Source organism: Sus scrofa, chromosome 7, assembly GCF_054392235.1.
Source record: "Sus scrofa isolate SSC_HxYL_T2T_F1_AM1 chromosome 7, Sscrofa_HxYL_maternal_Yorkshire_Landrace_v2.0, whole genome shotgun sequence".
Lineage (NCBI taxonomy): Eukaryota > Metazoa > Chordata > Mammalia > Artiodactyla > Suidae > Sus > Sus scrofa.
Genome location: NC_139389.1, coordinates 68,251,362 through 68,271,878, shown reverse-complemented (window position 1 = coordinate 68,271,878; position 20,517 = coordinate 68,251,362). Strand labels below are relative to the sequence as shown.

Sequence of the window (20,517 nt, the reverse complement as noted above, 5' to 3'; positions counted from 1 at the left end):
CCCTGGATGGCCGCCCCAGCTGTCTTTGTAAAGTTGCGCCGGTGCCAGGTACCCTTTATCCCCTCTTCCTAGTGTCCGAGGTCTACCCCACCGCAAATAAATTCCATTTCAAATCCTCTTCCTCCTCCTCCCAGAAGCCTTTCCTAGATGCGCCAGTTTCTAATGAATGCCAGTTCAGCCCAGACCAGAAAGGGGCCGGGCATCAAGGGGCTGAGGACTGCCTGGTCTTCCTGGCTCTTCTGGAGACATGAGAAGGGGAAGTGGACACATGGGACCCAGCGCTGTTTTCTGCTAGTCACCTCATCAGAGCCCCCTGGCTCGTGGAGAACCCAGGGCAGGTTCTAGGAATCTGGCTCCCAGGGGCCTGAGGAGATGGAGTTGAAGCAAGCAGGCCCTGAACCCTGGTGAGCCCTTGTGCTGAGGGAAGTCCACGCTCTGGCAAAGTCTCTACTTTGCAGGGGTTCCATGTCCCCTGAAGCTAGGAGTGTCAGAAGCATGATGACGTCTGGATCCAGATCCTATTTCTGCATCAGGAGCTGGTTCTTTTGGGAAGGATACACCTTTCCGCATCTCAGTTTTCTCATTGGTAAAATGGTAATAGTCTCAGTTAATTGGAGAGTTGCTATAACGTAGGTAAGATAATTTATGTAGAGTGACTAATGCATCAAATAATAGGTATATGCCATAAATAGGAGCTCTTCCATGGTGTAAATAATAACCACAATGGCAAATCTCCAGCTCCACCAATTTCCTGCTGTGCAATGTTGAACGAATGCCTTGTTTGTTCATCAGCTCCCTCACCTGTATAATAAGGATTGTGGTTCATCCATTTATTTAATAAATAATTATCGAGCAACCTCTTATGCGCCAGACACAACTAAATCTGTCCTTTCATGTTAGCTAAGAGATGCAGCACAGTTCCTGGCATATACTAAGTGGTCGATAAGGTCAGTTGTCTTGTACAAGCCCCAGCTGGAGGGTGGGAGATAGATGGGGGAGGGAGGGCTTGGAACAGAGAAAGGGAACTCAGGAGGGGCAGAGGAGGAAGGCTGGCTGCTTTGAATGCCCCGCGTCCTCCCTGCCCTTTTTACTACTTCTGTTGACAGGGATTCATGTAGTCTCCAGGGTGGGGGATGGTGCTGGGGTTTCTGAATAACTTGCCCCCTTTCTGCCCCTTGGTTTCATCAAACCACTGCTATAGACGACATCATATGTCCCTTGCCTGTAAAATAGAGACAGTGACCTCCTCATCCTCAGACGTTGGGGACACTGCAATGTGCATTAAAATGGCATCAGGCTGAGAACCCCTGCCCCCACAAAGATGTGTCCCTGAGGGTCTCCTCACTAAGCTGGTCTCCTGCCTCATGCTCCAGGCTCCTTTCCCAGGGATCACAGGCTGGACCCAATGCCTGGGGGCTCCTCAGCACTGAGAATTACCCCCCTCACCAGCTCCATTTTGACTTTGTCCAGCTCCCAGCCACACCAGAACAGATCTACACAGGGAGCTGTGTGTATGTGTGTGCACAAGCAACATGAGACCTGGCACGTAGGAGGTCTGCAATAAAAGCTGATTGAATGAATGCACAATGGATCCCCTCGGCCAGTAGGGCTCATTCATTCATTCAACAAACATTTATTGAACCAATAATCCATTTGGTGCCAGGCTCTGTGTCAAGGGCTGTGACATTCAGGTTAACAGTAGCCAAGCTCTCCCAAGACTGAATGACATTCACAGGTTTCCTGCTCCCAACACCCCCACTGACCCACAGGCCCACCTGGCTCTCACAGCCCCAGCCCCCTCCCTCATTGCCTGAAACCAGAGCGCTGCTTACACCACAGGTTTTGGGTTTTTTTCTTTTTTTTTTTTTCTTTCTTTCTTTTTCTAGGGCCACTCTCGTGGCATATGAAGGTTACCAGGCTAGGGGTCTAATCGGAGCTGTAGCCATTGGCCTACACCACAGCCACAGCAATGCAGGATCAGAGTCACATCTGGGGCCAACACCACAGCTCATGGCAACGCCAGATCCTTAACCCACCAATTGAGGCCAGGGATCCAACCCGAAACCTCATGGTTCCTAGTCAGATTCGTTAACCACTGAGCCACGACGGGAACTCCTACACCACAGGTTTTGACTGTAGCAGATGTGTGAGTGCCAAGTCATTGACATTGGGGTTGAATCCTGGTGCCACAACCCATCCTTTGCCCCTAGGCAAATTTTTTAACCTCTCAGAGCCTCAGGTCCCTCATCTGGAAAGCAGGCGTAAGTGAAAGTGCTTAGCTCATATTCGCCGCGAGAAACAAGTGAGCTAAGGCACATGCTTAGAGTAACATCCAGTGCATAGTAAGGTACTCAGTGAAAGCGAGATATGATTATGATTCTGCCCTGTGTTACGAGCGCCTGTCTTCTTCCACCACCTGCACAGCTCTGGTCAGCACAAGTCTGAGCACACAGTAGGTGGTCCGTGAAATAAGATCTCTTGGAAACAGGGAGATCTGAGAGGACATTCTGGGTAAGGAACCTAGAAACTGGCAAAGGTTGGGAGGTGGGGATGAGCAGGGAGGGATCGTACCTGGAGGAGCAAGGAGGTCGAGGAGTAGGTCTCAGGGATGGCGGCGTCTGCTCAAGGACAGGGAGCTCACTACTCAGTAACCATGTATTCTGTGGCTCAACAGCTCTGTCACCCTTCTCTCCCTAGGGGGCTACGTTCTGCCTTTGAAGTCATAAGGATGTTGTGGAGATTCCACCCTACTGTCAGTGAGGCCCAGACTGGGTGTGGCCCAGTTATGAAGTCAGGTAATTTGAGGGGCCTTCCAGAATACATACCCACTTCGCCATCTTCCAGGACCCCCTTGCATCTCTGCCCCATTGGGGGCAAGTAGCCAGCTGGTGGTCCAGGGAACAGGTCTGGCTAACTAATGGACATTAGTCGTGACCACAGGCCATCACATAGAGAGCCAGTGTCGGGGTGGGGAGGAGGCTCCCAGGAAGGGACAAGGCCTTACCCGGGGCTCCCTCTCAGATGTCCCGGGCTCGGGGCCTCAGTTTCTTCCTGGGGGAAATGGGTATTACTCTGTAGGTTTCTTTCCCCTGACTATTGTAAAGATGAGAGACTGTAAGTCTAAAACCAATCTTGCCATAGGAGAGCACAAACAAGTGCTGGAGGTAGAAATGGAAGTCCTGCTTCAGAGCTAGGTGTGCTCCTACCTGGGGCTGCGGGGGGGCCACTCAGGACTGCCCCCTCCTCACTGTCAGATAGGCCAGAACCCAGCTGGCCCTGGGGGTGCCTGGCATTCATTCTCCAAGCCCATCACTCATCAGTCCCACTGCCTGAGAGATTCCTGGGACTGACAAAGGAGCTCAGACCCCCGGTTCTCAGGCCTGGACCTAGAAGAGCCAGCCACAGCCCACCCCACTCCTGGATTTCTACCCTGAAGGCTGCACCCTAGCTAGATCTTTAGGGCTCTGACCTCAGCCCAGGCCTGAGAAAAGATCCCAGCTCTGCAGAGCAGGCATCCCAGACCTGGCCCATCTTATCCGGAGAGCTCCCCAGCATCTACTCCAGACTGGCCCACACAACCTCTGGTTCCCCCACTGCTGAGGCTGGACAGCAGTTCCCCTGGCCCCTTAGGCCAGGGGCAGTAGGTGCTGCCAGGCCCCCATGTGAGGAGCAGAGACCCCTCCTGCCAGGTGGGCTGTGAATCTGCCTTAATGAAAATGCACAGCAGGGAGGGAGGCCCCTGAGGAGCCATGTCCTTACCTCCTTGCTCTGAGCGAGGGGCAGTGAATCAAGCTGCATCCATCTCCTGACCTCAAGCTGCTGTGGGGCAAGGTGAAGCAGTGACCCTGGGACAGCTCCCAGTTGATGGGAGTGGCTTCTCTGCCTGCTCCATGCAGGGCTCCCCACCTGGAAAACACTGGATCTAGGTTGGGGTTGCACTGACCATGATACTTGTCCAGTGCCTTGGCGTTTACCAACTGCTTTCATATTCCCCATCTTGCCAGACCCAAGAGCCCCTGATGAGGTCAGGGACGACTCTCAGCTCCATTTTATAGGTGAGGTAGATAGGCTCAGAGAGGCACATGGACTGGCTCAAGGTCATGGCTCTGCTGGAGAGCAGAGCCAGGTACGGCCCAGAAACCACACGCTCATGGTGGGCAGGGTGGCACAGGCTCTGTGACTTTGGGCCAGTTACTTAACACACTGAGGCTCTCAGTCTCCTCCGGTAAAAAATGGGGATAATGATAGTTCCCATTTCGTCAGGTTGTTGTGAAGATTAAGTGAATTAATACTTAAAATGACCTCGGTGCTCTAGTGGCATAGGGACCTGCCCAATAAATGCGAGCTGTGATTGTAATTATTATCGCAAGGATACCAGATGCGGTCCCTGCGTAGAGGCCAAGCCCCACATGATGCCCTGGTACCTCTAGGCTCCCATCTTGTCTCTGTTGGTGTCCCAAGGCGGAGAAGCAGGGACAGAGTATGGCCACTGGATTCCTCTCCGGGACTGCCTGCTATAGAACCTGTTTGTGGCTCTGGTTCACAGCCCCACGGTGGCAGCTGCCTGCTTTCTCATACGGACCTCAGGTCTCCTCAGGGCCAAGCAGAGGCTGGCGGAGGTTCTGCTCTGAGTTTTTGATCCCTAGAGGTCAAGGCTGAGCATGGGAGCTGAAAGGATTCCGAGTGTTCCAGGCTTTCCCAACAAACCTCTGCCCAGCCCAGCCTGGCCTCCAGGGTCCACGGAAGCCCAGCTTCCCAGCATGAAGGCCCACCCATGGAAGCAGCTGGCCCCTTCTCTACGTGCTGGGCAACCCCAAGATGGAAGTGGGTGGGACCGCCTATATCCCAGGAAATTTGCCTTTGGGAAGGAGAGGCAAAAGTCAGCCTCAGCGTAGAAGGCACTGGGTGGGGTGGGGCTGCTGCAAGTGATCCTGGGCCCAGCACGGGTGACCCAGACCCTCGGTCTTGCAGTCTCCTCTGAATCACATCAACAGTTAGCCCTGGCCTTGGACCCTGCTCCTCCAGAGCCTGTCTCCTGCTGCTGAGTCCCCTCCAGGCTATGGAACAGGCCGGCAGTCAGACTCCGCCACCAAGATAGACGAGTCCCAGGTTAGATTTCCCAAAATCATTCACCCACTTCGGGACACTCCGTTCAGGGACCCTGCCATAGGAAGGGAGGGAGGGGGTTCTGGCCACGCCTCTGGGGACCTAGGAGATGAGGAGGCATCTCTGTGTCTAAGACGAGCTCGTGAAAGCTCTGGTGTCTGTGGGGTCGGACCCTTAGCATTTTAAAATTTTATTATGACTGAGTTTGTTTAAATATATATATATATACACACACATATATATATATATATATATTTATAGCTCTATGTGCCCACCGCCCCCCAGCCCCCACCCCGGCCCCTAGTTCTTCCCGGTGGCTTTCTGTCTGGTGGCTGTGTAGGGCAGCACCGTCTGAGTGCTCTTGTCTGACACCGTCTGGGTGCTGCTGTTCCTTGTGACCCTTCGGGTCTGCTCGGGGGCTGTGGTGGGGCCCGAGCGGCGGCCCGTCAGTGGGGAGCGCCTGGGCTTGTAGGGCGCCGGGGAGGGCTTGACGGGGCCCGCGTGGGCCTCCGCATGGGGAGGCTCCGGGGACAGGCCCACCTCCTCCTCTGCCGCTGCCGCCGTCTCCTCCTCGCCGTCCCCCTCCTCATCATCGCAGCACAGAGCATGGTAGAGCACTTTGTCGCTGAACCGCACCCTCTCCCGTGTGCCCGGGGTCCGCTGGGGCAGCTGGCCCTTCACTGGGCCGGCGGCGAAGGCCTCCTCGCTGGAGGAGTCTGGGGTCTCCACCCGGGGCCCGTTGGGGATGGGCATGCCGCCGTTCATGAGCCGGTAGTCAGTGCCAGTCCCCGGCCGCACCGACTCGGGGCCGTCCACGGAGTCCGACGGGGTGGACACGTCCAGGAAGGAGCAGAACTCCCAGCTGTCCGAGAGGATGTCGGCTGTCATAAAGTCCAGGTGGCCCAGGTCAAAGGGGCCGCCCGCACCCGCCTTGTCGCTGCTGGAGGTGCTGCTCACAGTGGCTGTGGTCCAGTCATCCGGCTCTAGTTCAAAGTCGAAGTCGGAGGTTAGCTTATCGATCTGGCTCACCACCTGGGGTGGGGGGAGTAGGAGAGAGAAGTGAGAGGAGCCATGTATCACCTGGGTGTGAGTGTGCCCTGTCCCGCCCTGCTAGATCCCTTGGCTGATGACCCTACAGGACATGACTGGACGTGAGGTCACAGGCTCTTGGCCCTTACCAACTGGCCCAGGGTGAACAGAGCTGATTCTGGCCATTCCCATTGTTTCAGTCCTCAGTGCCTGGGCGTGGGAAGGGGGGGTGCCTTCCGGGCCTGCATCTCACCCATTCACATGCCCCTCCCCCAAAGCCAGGTGCTGTGCTGGGGGGCAGCCCTGGGGCTCAGAGCTTGATCTTCCTTTGATGGCCAGAGGGTCATTTTTAAAAGGCTGAACTGCAGTGGGTTAGGAATCCAACTGCAGTGGCTTGGGTGGCTTTAGAGGTGTGGGTTTGATCCCCGGCCAGGCAGCAGATTAAAAAAGGATCCGGTGTTGCTACAACTGTGTCGTAGGTCATAGCTATGGCTTGGATTCAATCCCCGGCCCGGGAACTTCCATACGCCTTGGGTGTGGCCATAAAATAAGAAAGGCCGAGAGACTCCAGCAAGTCCGCTCTGGCCGGATGAGCAGCCCACCACCTTGGAGAGGAAATGATATGTGGTCACTGCAAAGAAGACTCTGCTCCGGGATTGAATCCGAGCTGCAGCTGCAACCTATGCCAATGCCAGATCCTCTAACCCCCTGTGCAGGGCTAGGGACTGAAATCGCACCTTCGCACGGAACCGTGCTACTGCAGTGGGAACCTTAACCCACTGTGCCGCAGTGGGAACTCCCTGCCTGGGCTGTCTAAAGCATCCTGGACCAGCTCCTGCAGTGGGCCAGTGACTACCCCCCATAGGTCTCCACCACCCCACCCTCTTTCCCCAGCCTGCTCCTGGATGAGTATCAATTCTGGCTTTTGCTGGGGAAGGAATAAAGCAAGCATTATTTGGTGAGCAACAAGAACACCATCCATCCCAGGTGCAGACCTGCTTGTTAAATGCACTCAGTGGCTGCAGAGGTCACTGCACCCGCCTGCCCACAGGAGGTGAAGCCCTGTGCCATGCAAGCAGCCCTGCCTCAGGATGACCCCTGGTCTGGGCTGCCATCAGCACAGTCGTCAGCGATTGAAGACAGTGAGGATGAAAGGGAGACCCAGGCAGAGACAGGTGGAGAGAGAGCAAGCAGAGGAGAGAAGATTCAGGCCAAAGTCCAAACCAGCAAAACAACAACAAAAGCAAATCGGAGGGACCAAGAGACCCAGAGACACGGGCAGTGAGTCATCAGGCCCGCAGGCTCCCAGCCCTCTCCATGCTCTTGCCCTGGGGCCGGAGTGGTCAGTTACCTCATTAACTACTGACGTCCCTGATTCAACAAACCTTTACTGAAGAAGCCTGCTGTCCAAGGACGTTCTAGGTGTGGGGCAGGGAGTGAGGGAGGTGAGTGCACCACAGCGTAAGGGGAACACAAGGGCAAAATGATGGGTCATGAGGGGTCTGGTGTGGGGCGTCTACTGCGCCAGGAGTCGAGGGCTCTGATGCAGGTGATCTGGTCAGTTATTTTCTCTCTCTAGGTCTCAGTTTCTCAATCTGTAAATGGGGAGTTGGGTGACTAGTTTATCTCCAAGGTTCCTTCCATCGCTGAGATTCTAGGGCTCTGTGATTAAAGGAGTGACTTGAGAGGCTGTTTGGGGGTGTCAATGCCTAGGGAGCCCCACTTCCCATAGCCCCAGACCACTTGGCTGAGGCCTATGGAAGAGCCGGAGGAGTCAAGACACCTGGGTTCCTGGTTCAGCTTAGACAGCAAATACTCTGTGTGTCTTTGAGTAACTCACAAAACTTCTCTGGGCTTCGACTTCATTCACCACCAATTGGGTAGGATAATCTCAGCCCTGCCAACCTTCCCAGAGCTTCATGGGGAACAGGGAGAAGGCAGTGAAAGGGCTCCATGGGGGCACTGGTCAGAAAAGTGGCATCACCTCCCATCTCTGAGCACCCACTACGTGTCAGGCTTTCCACCCAAGAGATCATCATCCGTGTTTGTAGGTGGTGGCCCAAGGCACCAGTCACGGCGGACCCGAGATTCTTGTCCCCACTGGCCCTGCCACACTGCACACGGCCAAGGTGCTGCCATGATTTCTGGGCCTGGACAGGGAATGGGGATGGGGCTCTACCCTCAGTCTGGCCCCCTCTTTATGTCCCCCTCAGCTACAGAAGGACTCCCCAACTTCAAAGAAGTTCACATCCCCCTGAAACCTTCACTTAACCCAAGCTCCAAGAGAATGCTGGTGGGGCCTGGCCTAGAGTAGGGGCTCTCAAACTGGGGTGCACAGAAGCCCACTCCCCAGAATTTCCCCAGGAATTCAGTAGGTCTTGATAGGGGTTGAGAAGTGCACAGCTAACAAGCTTCCAGGTGCTGCTGCTGCTGCAGGGACAGACATTGAGAACCACTGGCCTAAGGGGCTGGGAATTTAAGCTGGTGAAGAAATAAACACCCCAGGACATCGCCACCCTTGGGAGAGGTCCTGAACCTCTGGGACAGCTGCACCCCCTAATTAGACTCCCCAGATCAAGCAAAGCTGCTGAGAGCCTTCGGCTGTCTGAGGGGAGAGGAGGGCGGGAGGAATCTACAGTTAAATGGGTGAGCTCAGGGTTGGTTGAAGCCAGGCCAGGCCCTGAAGGTGGGCGTCTAGTCCCCTGTGACGTGGATGCAGGGTCCACAGAGCAGGAGCACTAGAGCCTTCAGGACTGGATACTCCCCCACCCTAGAAGCCCTTGCCGGCCACCTGCTCAGGAGGCCCCTCTCTGGTCCCATCCTGGGCATGTGGAAGGAAGGAAGAGAGGGAGGTCTGAGCTCAAGTCCCAGGTCTGCCCCATCCTGGCTAAGGGCATTGAGAGGCATATTATTTCCCTCTCCAGGCCTTGCTTCCTCGCCTGTAAAGGCGCCTCTACTCACTAAGCGATGGGGAGTCAACAGAGAGGAAGATGCTTTAAACTGCAGAGTCAGCACAGCCAAGCACTTAAGAACCTGGGCTCTGCAGCCAGACCTGGAGTCCAACTGTGGCCCTACCACTTACAGGCTGTGTGACTGTAGCCAAGTTACTCAACTTCTCTGGGCCTAAGTTTCTTCATCAAAGGAGAATTCTAGTAGTACTGACTTGATAGAGCTCTGGTAAGGCTTTAATGATTTGATGCACAGAAAGCACATAGAACAATACAGACTACCAATATCTGCTGTGCACCCATGGGTGCTAACCCACGGCCAGGCCCCGGGCACCAGGCCTAAGAGCTGATGGAAGTCAGTCCTTCACCAAAGGAATGACACTGTGATGGGGACATTTCCAGGGCCTGTGGCAAAATAATGGGACATAATGGACCTTTCAAACCCTAGCACAGGGGTGGCACCTATGTTCCCTAAAGTAGGGCTGTCTCTAGACAGAACAGAAGAGATTCTAAAAGTCAAAGAGCTGAGGTTCAAAGGCAAATCTGGCTCAGTCCACTGGGTGGACCAGGTCATACCCACTTGATAAACAATACGAGTGAGAATCAGAAAGGGGAGTGACGTGCCCTGGGACCCAGACTGTACGCAGGGCCCGGGTCAGTACACAAACCCTGCTGCCCATGCCTGGGGCCTCGTTTCATGGGGCCAGTGAGGAGGGCAGGTGTGGGGCAGGCCCCAGGCTACCTGCCTCTCTGCTTTGGCTGTCTTAAATCTATGATTTCCCTCTGAGAGTTAATAATCATTTTGCCTACATGTAATTTGGGACTGTCTTGGAATGCAGGGAAATAATTATATACACAGAAGGAAAGAGAGGGGGAGAGAGAGAATGGAGAGAGAAATGGAACCACTGAAATCACAGAACCTTAGAACCTTGAAGCCAGGGGCACTGGGGATGCCATGGAGACCACCCTTCTCTGTGCTTGCTGATATGAAACGGGGACCCAGAGGCTGGAAGGAGCTGAGCTGAGACCAGAAGTTGGGAGTTAAGAAGAATCCCCTGCCCTACAGGGGACATAAATGAACACTAGAGAGGAAGGGCAGGGCTAAGGGCTGCCACAAAGCCCTCTGAGGGTCCCAGGCACCGTCCCAAGGGCATCCTCCGCCTGCCTTCCCTCGCACTGCACCATCCAGGCTCCTCACGGACAGCAGCTTCCTGTCCAGCTCCTGCTGAAAGGGGAGTCCAGAGAACTTCCTAACCAGCCAGCATGACCTTGTCACCCCTCTGCTTCCAGCATGTCCCTGCTCCCCAAACTCCTAAGCCTCACCAAAACACAGCCCCACTCCAAACCTGGTCGCAGGTCCTGTTCTCCCCAGCAGGCGGCCTCCACCCTGCCAGGCCTGCTTTCTCATCAGTCCTATGCGCCCCCCTACTCCAGCCCCTTTCCTACTCACTCTACCTCGCTTCCATAAGGAAGTCTTCCCCGACCCCCAGGTGCAGACAGGCTCCCCGTGAAAGGCTCTCAAAGCCCTCTGCCCACACCGCTCCCTACTTTCCAATATTTACCACTGCTACCATTCCGCGTGCAAATATTATGACGTGGATGATGTCTGCCTCCCCACTAGACAGGAAGCCCCAGGAGGGACAGGGCTGGGTCTGTCTTGCCCACCACTGCATCCCCAGGCTGGCCCAGGGATTGGCCCACTCTTTACAAATACAGCTTTCTTTTTTTTTTGTCTTTTTGCTATTTCTTGGGCCGCTCCCGCGGCATATGGAGGTTCCCAGGCTAGGGGTCCAATCGGAGCTGTAGCCACCGGCCTACGCCAGAGCCACAGCAACTCAGGATCCGAGCCGCGTCTGCAACCTACACCACAGCTCATGGCAACGCCAGATCGTTAACCCACTGAGCAAGGGCAGGGACCGAACCCGCAACCTCATGGTTCCTAGTCGGATTCATTAACCACTGCGCCACGACGGGAACTCCCACAAATACAGCTTTCAAATGAGTGGACGCGTTGAGACAGAGGGCTTCATAAAACCACCATGGGGCTTCTTTTTCAAGACAGAATGCCGTGATCCCAGGACACCCCAATATTGCCTGCCATCGCCCACCCTCTAGTCCTGGGTGAGACTCCTCTCCAAGGAAAGCACATCTGTGTTCCCTAAGGCCCTAGGACTGAGGACCCAGGAGTCCCAGAACCTGTCTACCCCTCCCCCTTCCCCTCTGTCTCCCCCTCTCCCTTCACCTCTTCACCCCTTCACCTCCCCCTCAATTCCCTTGACAAGCTGCTACCTCCTTCCCTCCCTCACGGCTCCCAGGGCAGCTGGTTACATAACTGGGAATTCTGCATTATTTATGACCACTGATTATTGTTTAATTCTTGATTATGTTATTTATTGTCTTCCTGGGGGGCCTGTGGAATTGGGGAACGGGTGGGGTGGGGAGCCAGTTGACCGTGATTCGCGATTCTCATCCTGCAATTTGGCCTAATTGGCTGAGGAGCTTCGTGAATCTGTCCAGAGGAGGAGAACGCAAAGGGAAAAAGGAGGCAAGGAAGGCGAGAAAAAAAAATAATAAGAAAAAATCCGCACAATTCTTGCTGAGCTGCGGGTGATGGAGCTGACCCACTTTGGCACAGCTCCGTGGTCCCCAGCCTCTCTGCTCCAGCTGCTTCCTGGCTGGGCCACATTTATCTCATGCCCGCATGGCCCTTGGCTTTCCTTACCACCGAATATGCAGCTCCTTGCCGAGGGGACCACACAATTACCACCAGGCCTGCTCCCTGTGAAAATTGGGTCAGGGAGATCCTCCATCCCCACCTCTGGCCATGGAAGGTTTGTACCCATCCCTCCATCCCTCTGAGGGGTTCGAGCCAAGGAGGGCAACTATGTCCTTAAGTTGTGTCCTCCCAGGAGTCAGTGATGATAGGTACAAACTGGCAATCAACACAAGAAACATTTTCAAGCCCCTATGCCGAGTGACATCTTGGCAAGGGGGGAAACCAAGGAGGAGGAGGCCATGTGCCTGCTCAAGGTAAGCTCAACACCTGGGAGGCCAAAGGCAAAGCCCTTATCCTTGGCCTTGGGGCTCCTGTTTGGGAGGGAACGGGGAGAGCAGAGGAGAGGCAGATTCCCACCCAGAAACACAACCAGGAGATTCCTGGAGAGCGCGTGGGACTCTCACTGAGGACAAAATCCAAATTCCATACCTGGCCTTGAAGGCTCTCTGCAATCTGATTCCCTGTTCCCTCTTTGACTTTCCTTCCTGCTTTTCTCCCAGTTTACTCCACTCCAGCTGCACTGGCTTCCTTGCTGATCCTGAGTGCAAGGAGCACATTTCTTCCCCAGAATTTTTTTTTTTTTTTGTCTTTTTAGGGCCGCACTGATGGCATATGGAGGTTCCCAGGCTAGGGGTGGAATCAGAGCTGTAGCCGCCGGCCTACACCACAGCCACAGCAACGCAGGATCCAAGCCGAGTCTGCAACCTACACCACAGCTCACTGCAATGCCAGATCCTTAGCCCACTGAGCGAGATCAGGGATCAAACCCGCATCCTCTTGGATGCCAGTCGGATTCGTTAACCACTGAGCCACGATGGGAATCCCCTCCCAGGATCTTTGCACAGGCTGTTCCCACTGCCTGGAAGGCTTACCCCCTAGATAACCTCCTTACTTCCTGTGGTTCTCTGTTCAAAAACCATCTTACTGGAAACCCCCTTCCTACTGTCACCACTGCCACTCTCTACCCCTTTTCCCAGCCAAGAGAATGGGACTGCCTGCCGACTGCAGTAGATACTAAAGGGTGCCAGCCAGGAGGCCAGGGCCCTGGATTTGACCTCTCTGATCATGGTTAAGCAGCTGATGCGACTCCAAAAGCTTAAAGCCATACACAGAGTGAGGAGCAGGCCAGTGTCAGATTTCATTAGCAATACCCGCAGAGGGAGTCTTGTGCCCACCACTGTGCTAAGTACTTTATATACCGTATCACACTTAATTCCCACAACCACCCTGGGGCTGGGGGGTGCGGTGGGGGAGCGTAAAATTCGCTACTCTCATTTACAGATGGGAGATCAGAAGCACCGAAAAAGTGGAGTAACTTCCCAAGTTCACACAGCTAGGTAGGGGCAGAGCTTGGATTTGAAGCCAAGACCTCTGGCTGCAGAGCCCATGCTCCTAGCCCCTAGGCTGTGCTGTCTCTAAATTAAGATCCACCAACTACTGAGGACCTCAGAGAGCCTGCTGGGATTGGTCTGGCATCCTGGAGTATTGGAGTTCCTAGGACAGATGAAGGCTAATACACGACTGACCGTCACATCCCTCTGCAGCACAATTTTAGCTTCCAAAGCATTTTGACATTCCTCATCCATGGGACAGCACTTGCTCCCTACTGCCAGGGAGGCCAATGACCGAGCCACAGCAGGGGTTTGGGAAGGTTGGGGAGGTGCGAGAGCAGGAACCCCAAATCCTCTAGGGGTGTGAGTAGGTGTCGGCCCCCTCACCACATGCCAAACCCTGATAAATCCTCGGATCAGACTGAGGTGTGAAGGATCATCATCCCCATTTCAGAGATGAGTGGACTGAGGCGCAGGGGAGGCAGTGCTTTAGAGACTCTCACCTTTCTATGAACTTCAGGGGGTGCTCCGGAGGGAGCAGAGGGTCTGCCATGATCTGCGGTGTCTGGGGTGTAGGGGGAAAGGGAGCAGCAGACAGAGAAGACTGTAGGGGGGGCCAGAGCTGAACCCTTCTCTCTGCTGGCCCTGCTCCTTCACCAAGCATCCTGGGCTACTCCCCAGCAGCCTTGCATGTGAATCTCATCTTCACATTTAAGTGCTCTGTCCCCCTGAGATGAGCAGGGAGTGGGGTGTGATGAGGGGAAAAGTGCCTGCCACCCTCTTGACCTGGGACCTACCCACACCCTCAAGGGAGAATGGCACACCAAGCTATGGAGAAGGAGAGCCTGACGGATCCAACTTTACTGTCCCCCTTGGTGGACCAAGAGCTAAGATCACAGGTACCATGGGGATGGAAACCCTTTACTCCAAACTAGGGCTTGGCACCCCCGGCTCGGTAACCCCATTCTGGTCAAGTTCCATCTCCTCCTTTGCCTGGGCCTCCCCGAGCCTCCTCTGTCTTCCCCCAAATCATTCTGCCCAACACTCCATGTCCAGACCCTGACTGGGGGCTGGGGGAGCTCTGAGGCCTTTCCCCCCTCCCAGCTGGGTGCCATTGGCAGCAGGCAGGTGGTGGCATACGGGTAGACTCTGGTTGCCATAGCAACCTGCCAAAGTCTTGGGTGGAGGCACATGGCCTACAGGGTGTCGGGGGAGGGGATTCATCTCTCTTTGTCCTGGCTCAGGCCTCTAGGCTGCAAAGCCTGGGAATCTGAAGCTCTGCTGTTGGAGACTTGGGTGTGGGTGAAAGCACTGGGAAGGCACATCTAAAAGGTCTGCAAATGAATCTGAGCGCTTCTGAGCTCCCTGCTTCACCCCTAAAGCGTACCCCTTAGAGTATCACAATATGATCATGAGGCATCAGCTCTAGAATACAAAGAGGTCACCCACTAGCCCACTTGCTGAAGCCCCAGAATCGGCATCAGGAACCTGAGTTCTAGGCTTAGTTCTGCCACTGCGTGACCTTGGACAAGCCCTTAGCCCTCTCTGGGCCTCAGTTTCTTCAACAGCAAACAGACACGGCTGGTCTAGATGACATGTGACATGCCTTCGAGTTCTGGATGGCTACGCGGGGTGGGGGGCTGGGGGGAGGGCAGATGAAAGGCATTTGCTGGAAGATGCTCAGTTGCGGGTAGGCTCTGGGCTTACCAAACCTGCCTCTCAGGCTCAGAGTCAATTCTGGCCCTTTCTGGGGCAAAGCGCCTGTGCCTCTGCCCAAGACTGACACTCTGGACAGTTTCCATGGCTCCAATGGAACTGGTCAAAGGGAGATGTAGTCCTTTGGATCAATGAGGTTGCGGAGGAGGGGCTGCTCGGGGCATTTGGTCTTTGATGTCCAAATCAGATTCCCTAAGGATGTTCAGCCCAGACCACAGCCAGCCTAGCCCATAGGAAGACACACCACCACTTCTTTCTACCCGCAGTGCTAGCCATTCCCAGTTCCTGAGAAAGGACTTTCTAGTACACTCCATGAGGCTGACTTTGGGCAGAGGGGCTGCCCTTCCCAATCTCTGCTCCTGTCCCAGCATCTCCACAAGCCCCTCTACTCTGAACGCGACTCCCTCCAAACACTCCCTGTTCCTTGGCTCTCAGGCCAGGCTGGATTGCCACTTTGCCAGTCAGGAGTTGGTCTACCATCACCCCCTCTCCGTGACCCTCTTAGAGCCCCCCTCCTCCCCACACAGCTGCCTGGGGAGAGCTCAAGCCCATAACTCCAGTTCAATCACTCTCCCTGCCATCTCTGCGGGGGCACCCTGGTTACAAGGAGTTGACATTTGCCTAAAGCCCACCTGGCTGGCATAATGGCACCCAGCGGGCAAATTCAGGCCAGCGGCTCAGAACGCTGGTCATGCATTTTGGGCTCGAACATAGCCCAGGGGGCAGGGCTGAGGACATGTGTACCTCATTACCCTGGCAATGTGGGAAGCAGTAATTAAACCAGGCTCTGCTTAGAAAGAGACACACATCTCAAGATCTCTCGATGACGTTTCAGCCTTGGCATACAACATTCAGAACTGTAGGATGGGGGTGCATCCCTTCAGAGGTGATTCCTGCCCCTGCCAATGCACACAGGAACTCTGATGCCCACCAGCAGCTCCCTAGACCCACTCCTACCTCAAGGCAGAAAAGGCATAGCTGGCTTTAATTTTTCCAGGATCAGGGTTCTAAGTGTGTGATCTCTGGGGAATGCTCTGAGCTGGGCCTTGAGCATGGGGACTGCCCTGGTAAGAGCCAACCACACTCTCCCAGGGCCCCTTGTAAGCCAATCAGAGTCTAGGAGGCAGATGGTGGGGTCAAAGGTCAGAAGAATGCCTTCCACTAAGAGGCTTTGGTGGGATTCAGTCCTCAGCTGCCACCTTGGCACTTCTGAGCCACGGGCACACAACATGCCACCCAAGTGGTTTCTGGATCGCCGAGGACCCCCTAGCCCTGGGGCACAGAGATCTCCAGCAAAGCCAATTTGGGGAAAGGAGAACAAGGAGAAGGAAGTACCAGCAGAGTAGCACAGGTGCACAGCTTTGCAGGCACACACACACTTAAACACATATGTGTGAGTAGGTTTTTATGCCAGGCTCAGGAGAGCTGGTCTAGGGTCCGCCGGGCCCCTCACTCACCTCCCTTAGTTCCTTGGCCACCTCCTTGAGCTCCCGCAGTATGCCCTCGAGCTGCCCGATGACCATCTTCATGCGCTGTCGAATCCGTTCCCGCTCGCCACCACTGCTGGGGTCGTCACTGGGCTGCCCGAGGTCCGGGGTGCCCCGAATGTTCATCCTTTACCAGGTGGCCGCAGGCCTGCCCATACTCCCCCCAGCCGGGCACACGCTGCTGCCTCCACGGAGCCCCCCTCAGCCGGGCAGAGCTCCACATCTTAACGGCCCCCCAGCCCACCCTGGCCCTGGGTGGCCCTCACCCAGCCCCTGCCCCCTGCCACCCCGCCTCCTCTACCTCTGGGTGGGGAATGAGACCCAGAGGGAGACAGAATCTGATAGAGGGGGTCAAGGTGAGGACACAGGAGGGCAGGGGGAGGAGCCTTGGGTCTCAGGAGTGGCCTCCAGGACTTGAAGTGCCTGTGGGTATGCTAAGCTGGACAGAGAGGCAGGGGGATGACTCTGCAGGGACTAAGGGTAAGAGATGCCCTTGGGATGGGGGGAAGGCAGCAGTTATCCCTTCACAACTCCTAGGCAACTGCAAAGGCAGAGGTCTTGAGATGCAACTGACACCTTCAGAGGGATGGTAGCTGGGGTCTTCCAGATGTGAAGGGGGTCCAGATGTGGGTGGCTCTGGGAAGGGAGCTGGAGTGGAGGAGGGCAGCCCCCTGCAGAGAGAGCGAGGCTGGCGTCAGCCCTCCGAGGCTGCAGCATCAGCGGGCAGGCAATGCCGCTGCTTCCCTCCTCACCCCAGGTTGCACCCTTCCTCGCTGGGAATTTGTTTTTTGTTTTTTTTTCTTTGTAGGGAGGGGTGATGGAGGCAGGTGTTCTGTAGCACAGCCCCTCCTCTATAGGGAAAAGAGGGAGCCCTTGCTTTAATAGCAGAAGTCCTCAGCCTGTGATGGGGCACCCTGCCCTGGCTACACTCAATGCCATCCCCCTCGCCCTCCCTGCCACCCCAAAGCCAGGCCCGGCCCCGCTGGTTCATAGGAGGGAGGGCCTCTCCAGTCATTTGTCCTCCCTCCTAGTGCCCCCGGGGGTGTCCTCATTCCCATCTGGACCTTCCCTTCCCCAGCCCTACCTTCCGTCAGAACCCCCACTCCGCTCCTGGACTCACCGAGGGTAGGGGCACCGGCCTTCCTTCCGAGCAGTGTGTGTGGGGGGGGGCCAAGTCCCAAGGCGAGGTTGGGGGGCCCCCAAGGCTTCCTAGGGCGGGCTTCTCTCTCTGGACCCTTCAGCCCCTGGCCTCAGGGAGGTCCTCAGAGCCGCCACCAGAGACATCTGGGCGGTGGGAGGGGGCGGGGCCTCCACGCTCCAAGGAAGGGGGCAGGAAAAATCTCCCCCAACCCCCGCCGAGTTCCGGGTGGGGAACGAGCGAGGGTCTGGCGGGCCCGGGGCTCCGAGGCCACAGGTGACCCGGGCACAGGGCCACTGAAGCGACGCCGGGCGGGTCCCAGCGCGAGAGCCAAAGTCAGAAGGATGGGAAGGCGCCGGGATACCCTCAGTGCCCGCCTGGCATTCCCCGGACTCAGCGCCGTCCGGGATTCGCTCTGTCCAGTCCAGATCAGCTGGCTCCGGGTTCCGCCGGGGTCTGCCCTGCCCTGCCGGCAGTAAGCTGGCACCCGTGGGCGCCCGGGACGCGCTCAGCCCGGACCCAGAATGACCGCGCTCTGGCACCTGCGGCGTCCGGAGCGGCCGCGAGGGTCCGCTCAGCCCAGCCCCGCGGTCCTCCGGGGGCGACAACGCTCCCTCCGTTCAGTCCACGATCGGAAAGGTCCGGAATCGCCAGGTCCTGGGGGGGGGGGGAGGGGCGGTGCTGGCCGCCGGGACCAGGTCCCCGTGGGATCGAGAGCGCGAGAGGCAGGGGGCCTGGCCGGGCTGGGTTCGGCGGCCCGGGCGCGGACGGGAGCGGCGCCCGGCAGAGGAGAGGAGGCGAGAAGAGCGAGAGGAGGAGGAGGCGAGGCGAGGAGAGGCGAGAGGAGGGGGCGCGCGAAGGGCCCGGCTGGCCGGGGCACACGGGGCTCGCAGCCTCTGCCGCGCTCCGCCTCCTCCCGCCTGCTAGCTTTCGGCTCGCAGCCTGGCCAGCGCCCGGGTCTTGCCGGTGGGGCCACCAGGCGCCGGGTCGGGCTGGGCCTCTCTCGGCCGCCTAGCCCCGCCCTGCCCCGCCGGGCTCCGCGGCCCTGGGCCGGCTCCCCGAGCGCCGAGCTGCCCGCTCCCGGCCGCCCCCGCCCCGCCGCCCCGCCGCCCCGCCGCCCCCCGCCACCCCCCGCCGGACTGGCGGCCCGGGCGGGCGCTGGTTCCCTCAAAGGCCGCCCGGCTCGCTCGGCTCAGCTCGCCTCGGCGCTGTCAGGGAAGGGGCTGGCCCGGCGCGCCGGGAGGGAGCTTTTAAAGCGACACACACGCCTCCCAGCGCCGAGCGCTGAGCGCGCCAGCCGGGGGGTCTCGCCACCCCGGGGACGTGGAAACGTCCAGCACTTGCCGGGCTGGGGGCCGGTTTGCCCGGGCGCACCCCTGCTGACCTCGGGGCGCAGAGTGGCAACAGCATAGGGGCTTACTCAGCTCTTTCCCACCTCTCCATAAGCCCCCGACTCACCCTGCCTCCACTGCGGTGCGCCCTGGGCCTCCCTTTTGGCTAAATTTCCAGTATCCAGACCTTCCCCCTTCCCCTGCCGTAACTCACACCACTTCCAGACATTGCCTTAAGTCAGATTAATTCAGACAACCTTTACTGAGCACCTACTGTGTGCCAGGCGCTGGGCTGGATCGGGCTGGGAATTGGAGGTTCCGCAGATGACAGGGATGCGTTAGACACACACAGGTCATTTCACCCACTTACTTAACATTTATTCAGCACCTTCTGTGTACCAGACCTCATGCTAGACTCTGGGGTCACAGGAAGGAAAAGCAGCATTTCAGGAAGCTCACAGGGTGTGGGGACACTCCTGAGGGAACTCAGAGATGGTAAATCCAGGACCAAGGCAAGTTCGGGGCCGGAGGGGGCGGGGGCAAATGGGAGCAACCCAGGCCAGGGGCTGGCAGCCTCTCCTTGAGGCAACCCCTGAGCTGAGTCTCAAAGGAAAAGTAGGAGTTACTCAGGTGACTGTCAGTGTGGGGGAGGTGGGGGTGAACATTCCAGGCTGGGAGAGAGTGAGAATTGAGGCTCAGAGCAGAGGTGAGGGGAGAGGGGGGTTTGAACCAACTGTGGCCTTTTAAAAATACCATTTTGACAGCTCTGTGGAAAGTGGGTTAGAAGATGTCCAGACCCTGAGAGACCCAGAGGCCATGGTCAGAAGCTTGGGTTTTATTCTGAGGAAGAGGGAAGCTATGGTATTGGGGAGGACCCTGGTCTCGCTCTGCTCTCAGGAGACCCCTCTGGGGCATTGTGGATGGTGATCTGGGGGCTAGGGCACTGGGAGGAGACCAGCTAGGAAGCTGTTACAAGAAGCTGAGAGAGGAGGGGCATGCGTGGCAGTAGGGATGGAGAAGAGGAGATCATTTAGGAGAACATGGGAGACTTGGAGACTTGTTGGACTTGGAGAGGGAGTGGATGTCCGGGATGTCTCTGCATATAGCTTGGGAGACTAGGTAGATAGTTGTGCCACACACTGAGTTAGAAGAACAGGTCTGAGATGAAGATGAGGAGTCTAATTTGGGACAGGTGGTGAGATCCTGAAGCCAGTAAGACAGTAGAGTATATGATCTATGTCTGGGCTTGAGAGGGTTTTTTTTTTTTTTTGGTCTTTTTGGCATTTCTTGGGCCGCTCCCATGGCATATGGAGGTTCCCAGGCTAGGGGTCTAATTGGAGCTGTAGCCACCAGCCTATGCCAGAGCCACAGCAACGCAGGATCCAAGCTGCATCTGCAACCTACACCACAGCTCACGGCAACACCGGATCGTTAACCCACTGAGCAAGGGCAGCGACCGAACCCGCAACCTCATGGTTCCTAGTCGGATTCATTAACCACTGCGCCACGACAGGAACTCCTTTTTTTGTTTTTTTTTGAATCATCACTAGGGGGATGAAATTAATCAGGAAGACTGTGTAATACAGTTCAGGGGCATTACTTGCATTCACGTTGTTATACAACCATCACCACCATCCATCTACAGAACTCTCTTC

At 56.6% G+C, this 20,517-nt stretch overlaps 1 protein-coding gene across 1 annotated transcript; it reads right to left on the bottom strand.

Moving 5' to 3' along the window:
• Positions 1–1,600: 1,600 nt before the first annotated feature.
• On the bottom strand, positions 1,601–17,745 carry INSYN1 (inhibitory synaptic factor 1). Its single transcript, XM_001928612.6, has 3 exons — positions 17,514–17,745; positions 16,364–17,064; positions 1,601–6,138 (listed from the first exon to the last, which is right to left on the bottom strand). Exons 2-3 carry the CDS (start codon positions 16,517–16,519, stop codon positions 5,407–5,409), a joined length of 888 nt encoding a protein of 295 aa, XP_001928647.1. The 5' UTR covers positions 16,520–17,064; positions 17,514–17,745; the 3' UTR covers positions 1,601–5,406.
• Between the last annotated feature and the right edge of the window lie 2,772 nt (positions 17,746–20,517).

Bases quoted from the DNA above. Each gene is read 5' to 3' on its own strand.
- INSYN1 (XM_001928612.6), bottom strand. From the start codon at position 16,519: ATGAACATTCGGGGCACCCCGGACCTCGGGCAGCCCAGTGACGACCCC. The intron at 6,139-16,363 runs GTGAGTGAGGGG...CCCCCACCCCAG, and splicing joins TGGCCAAGGAACTAAGGGAG to GTGGTGAGCCAGATCGATAA.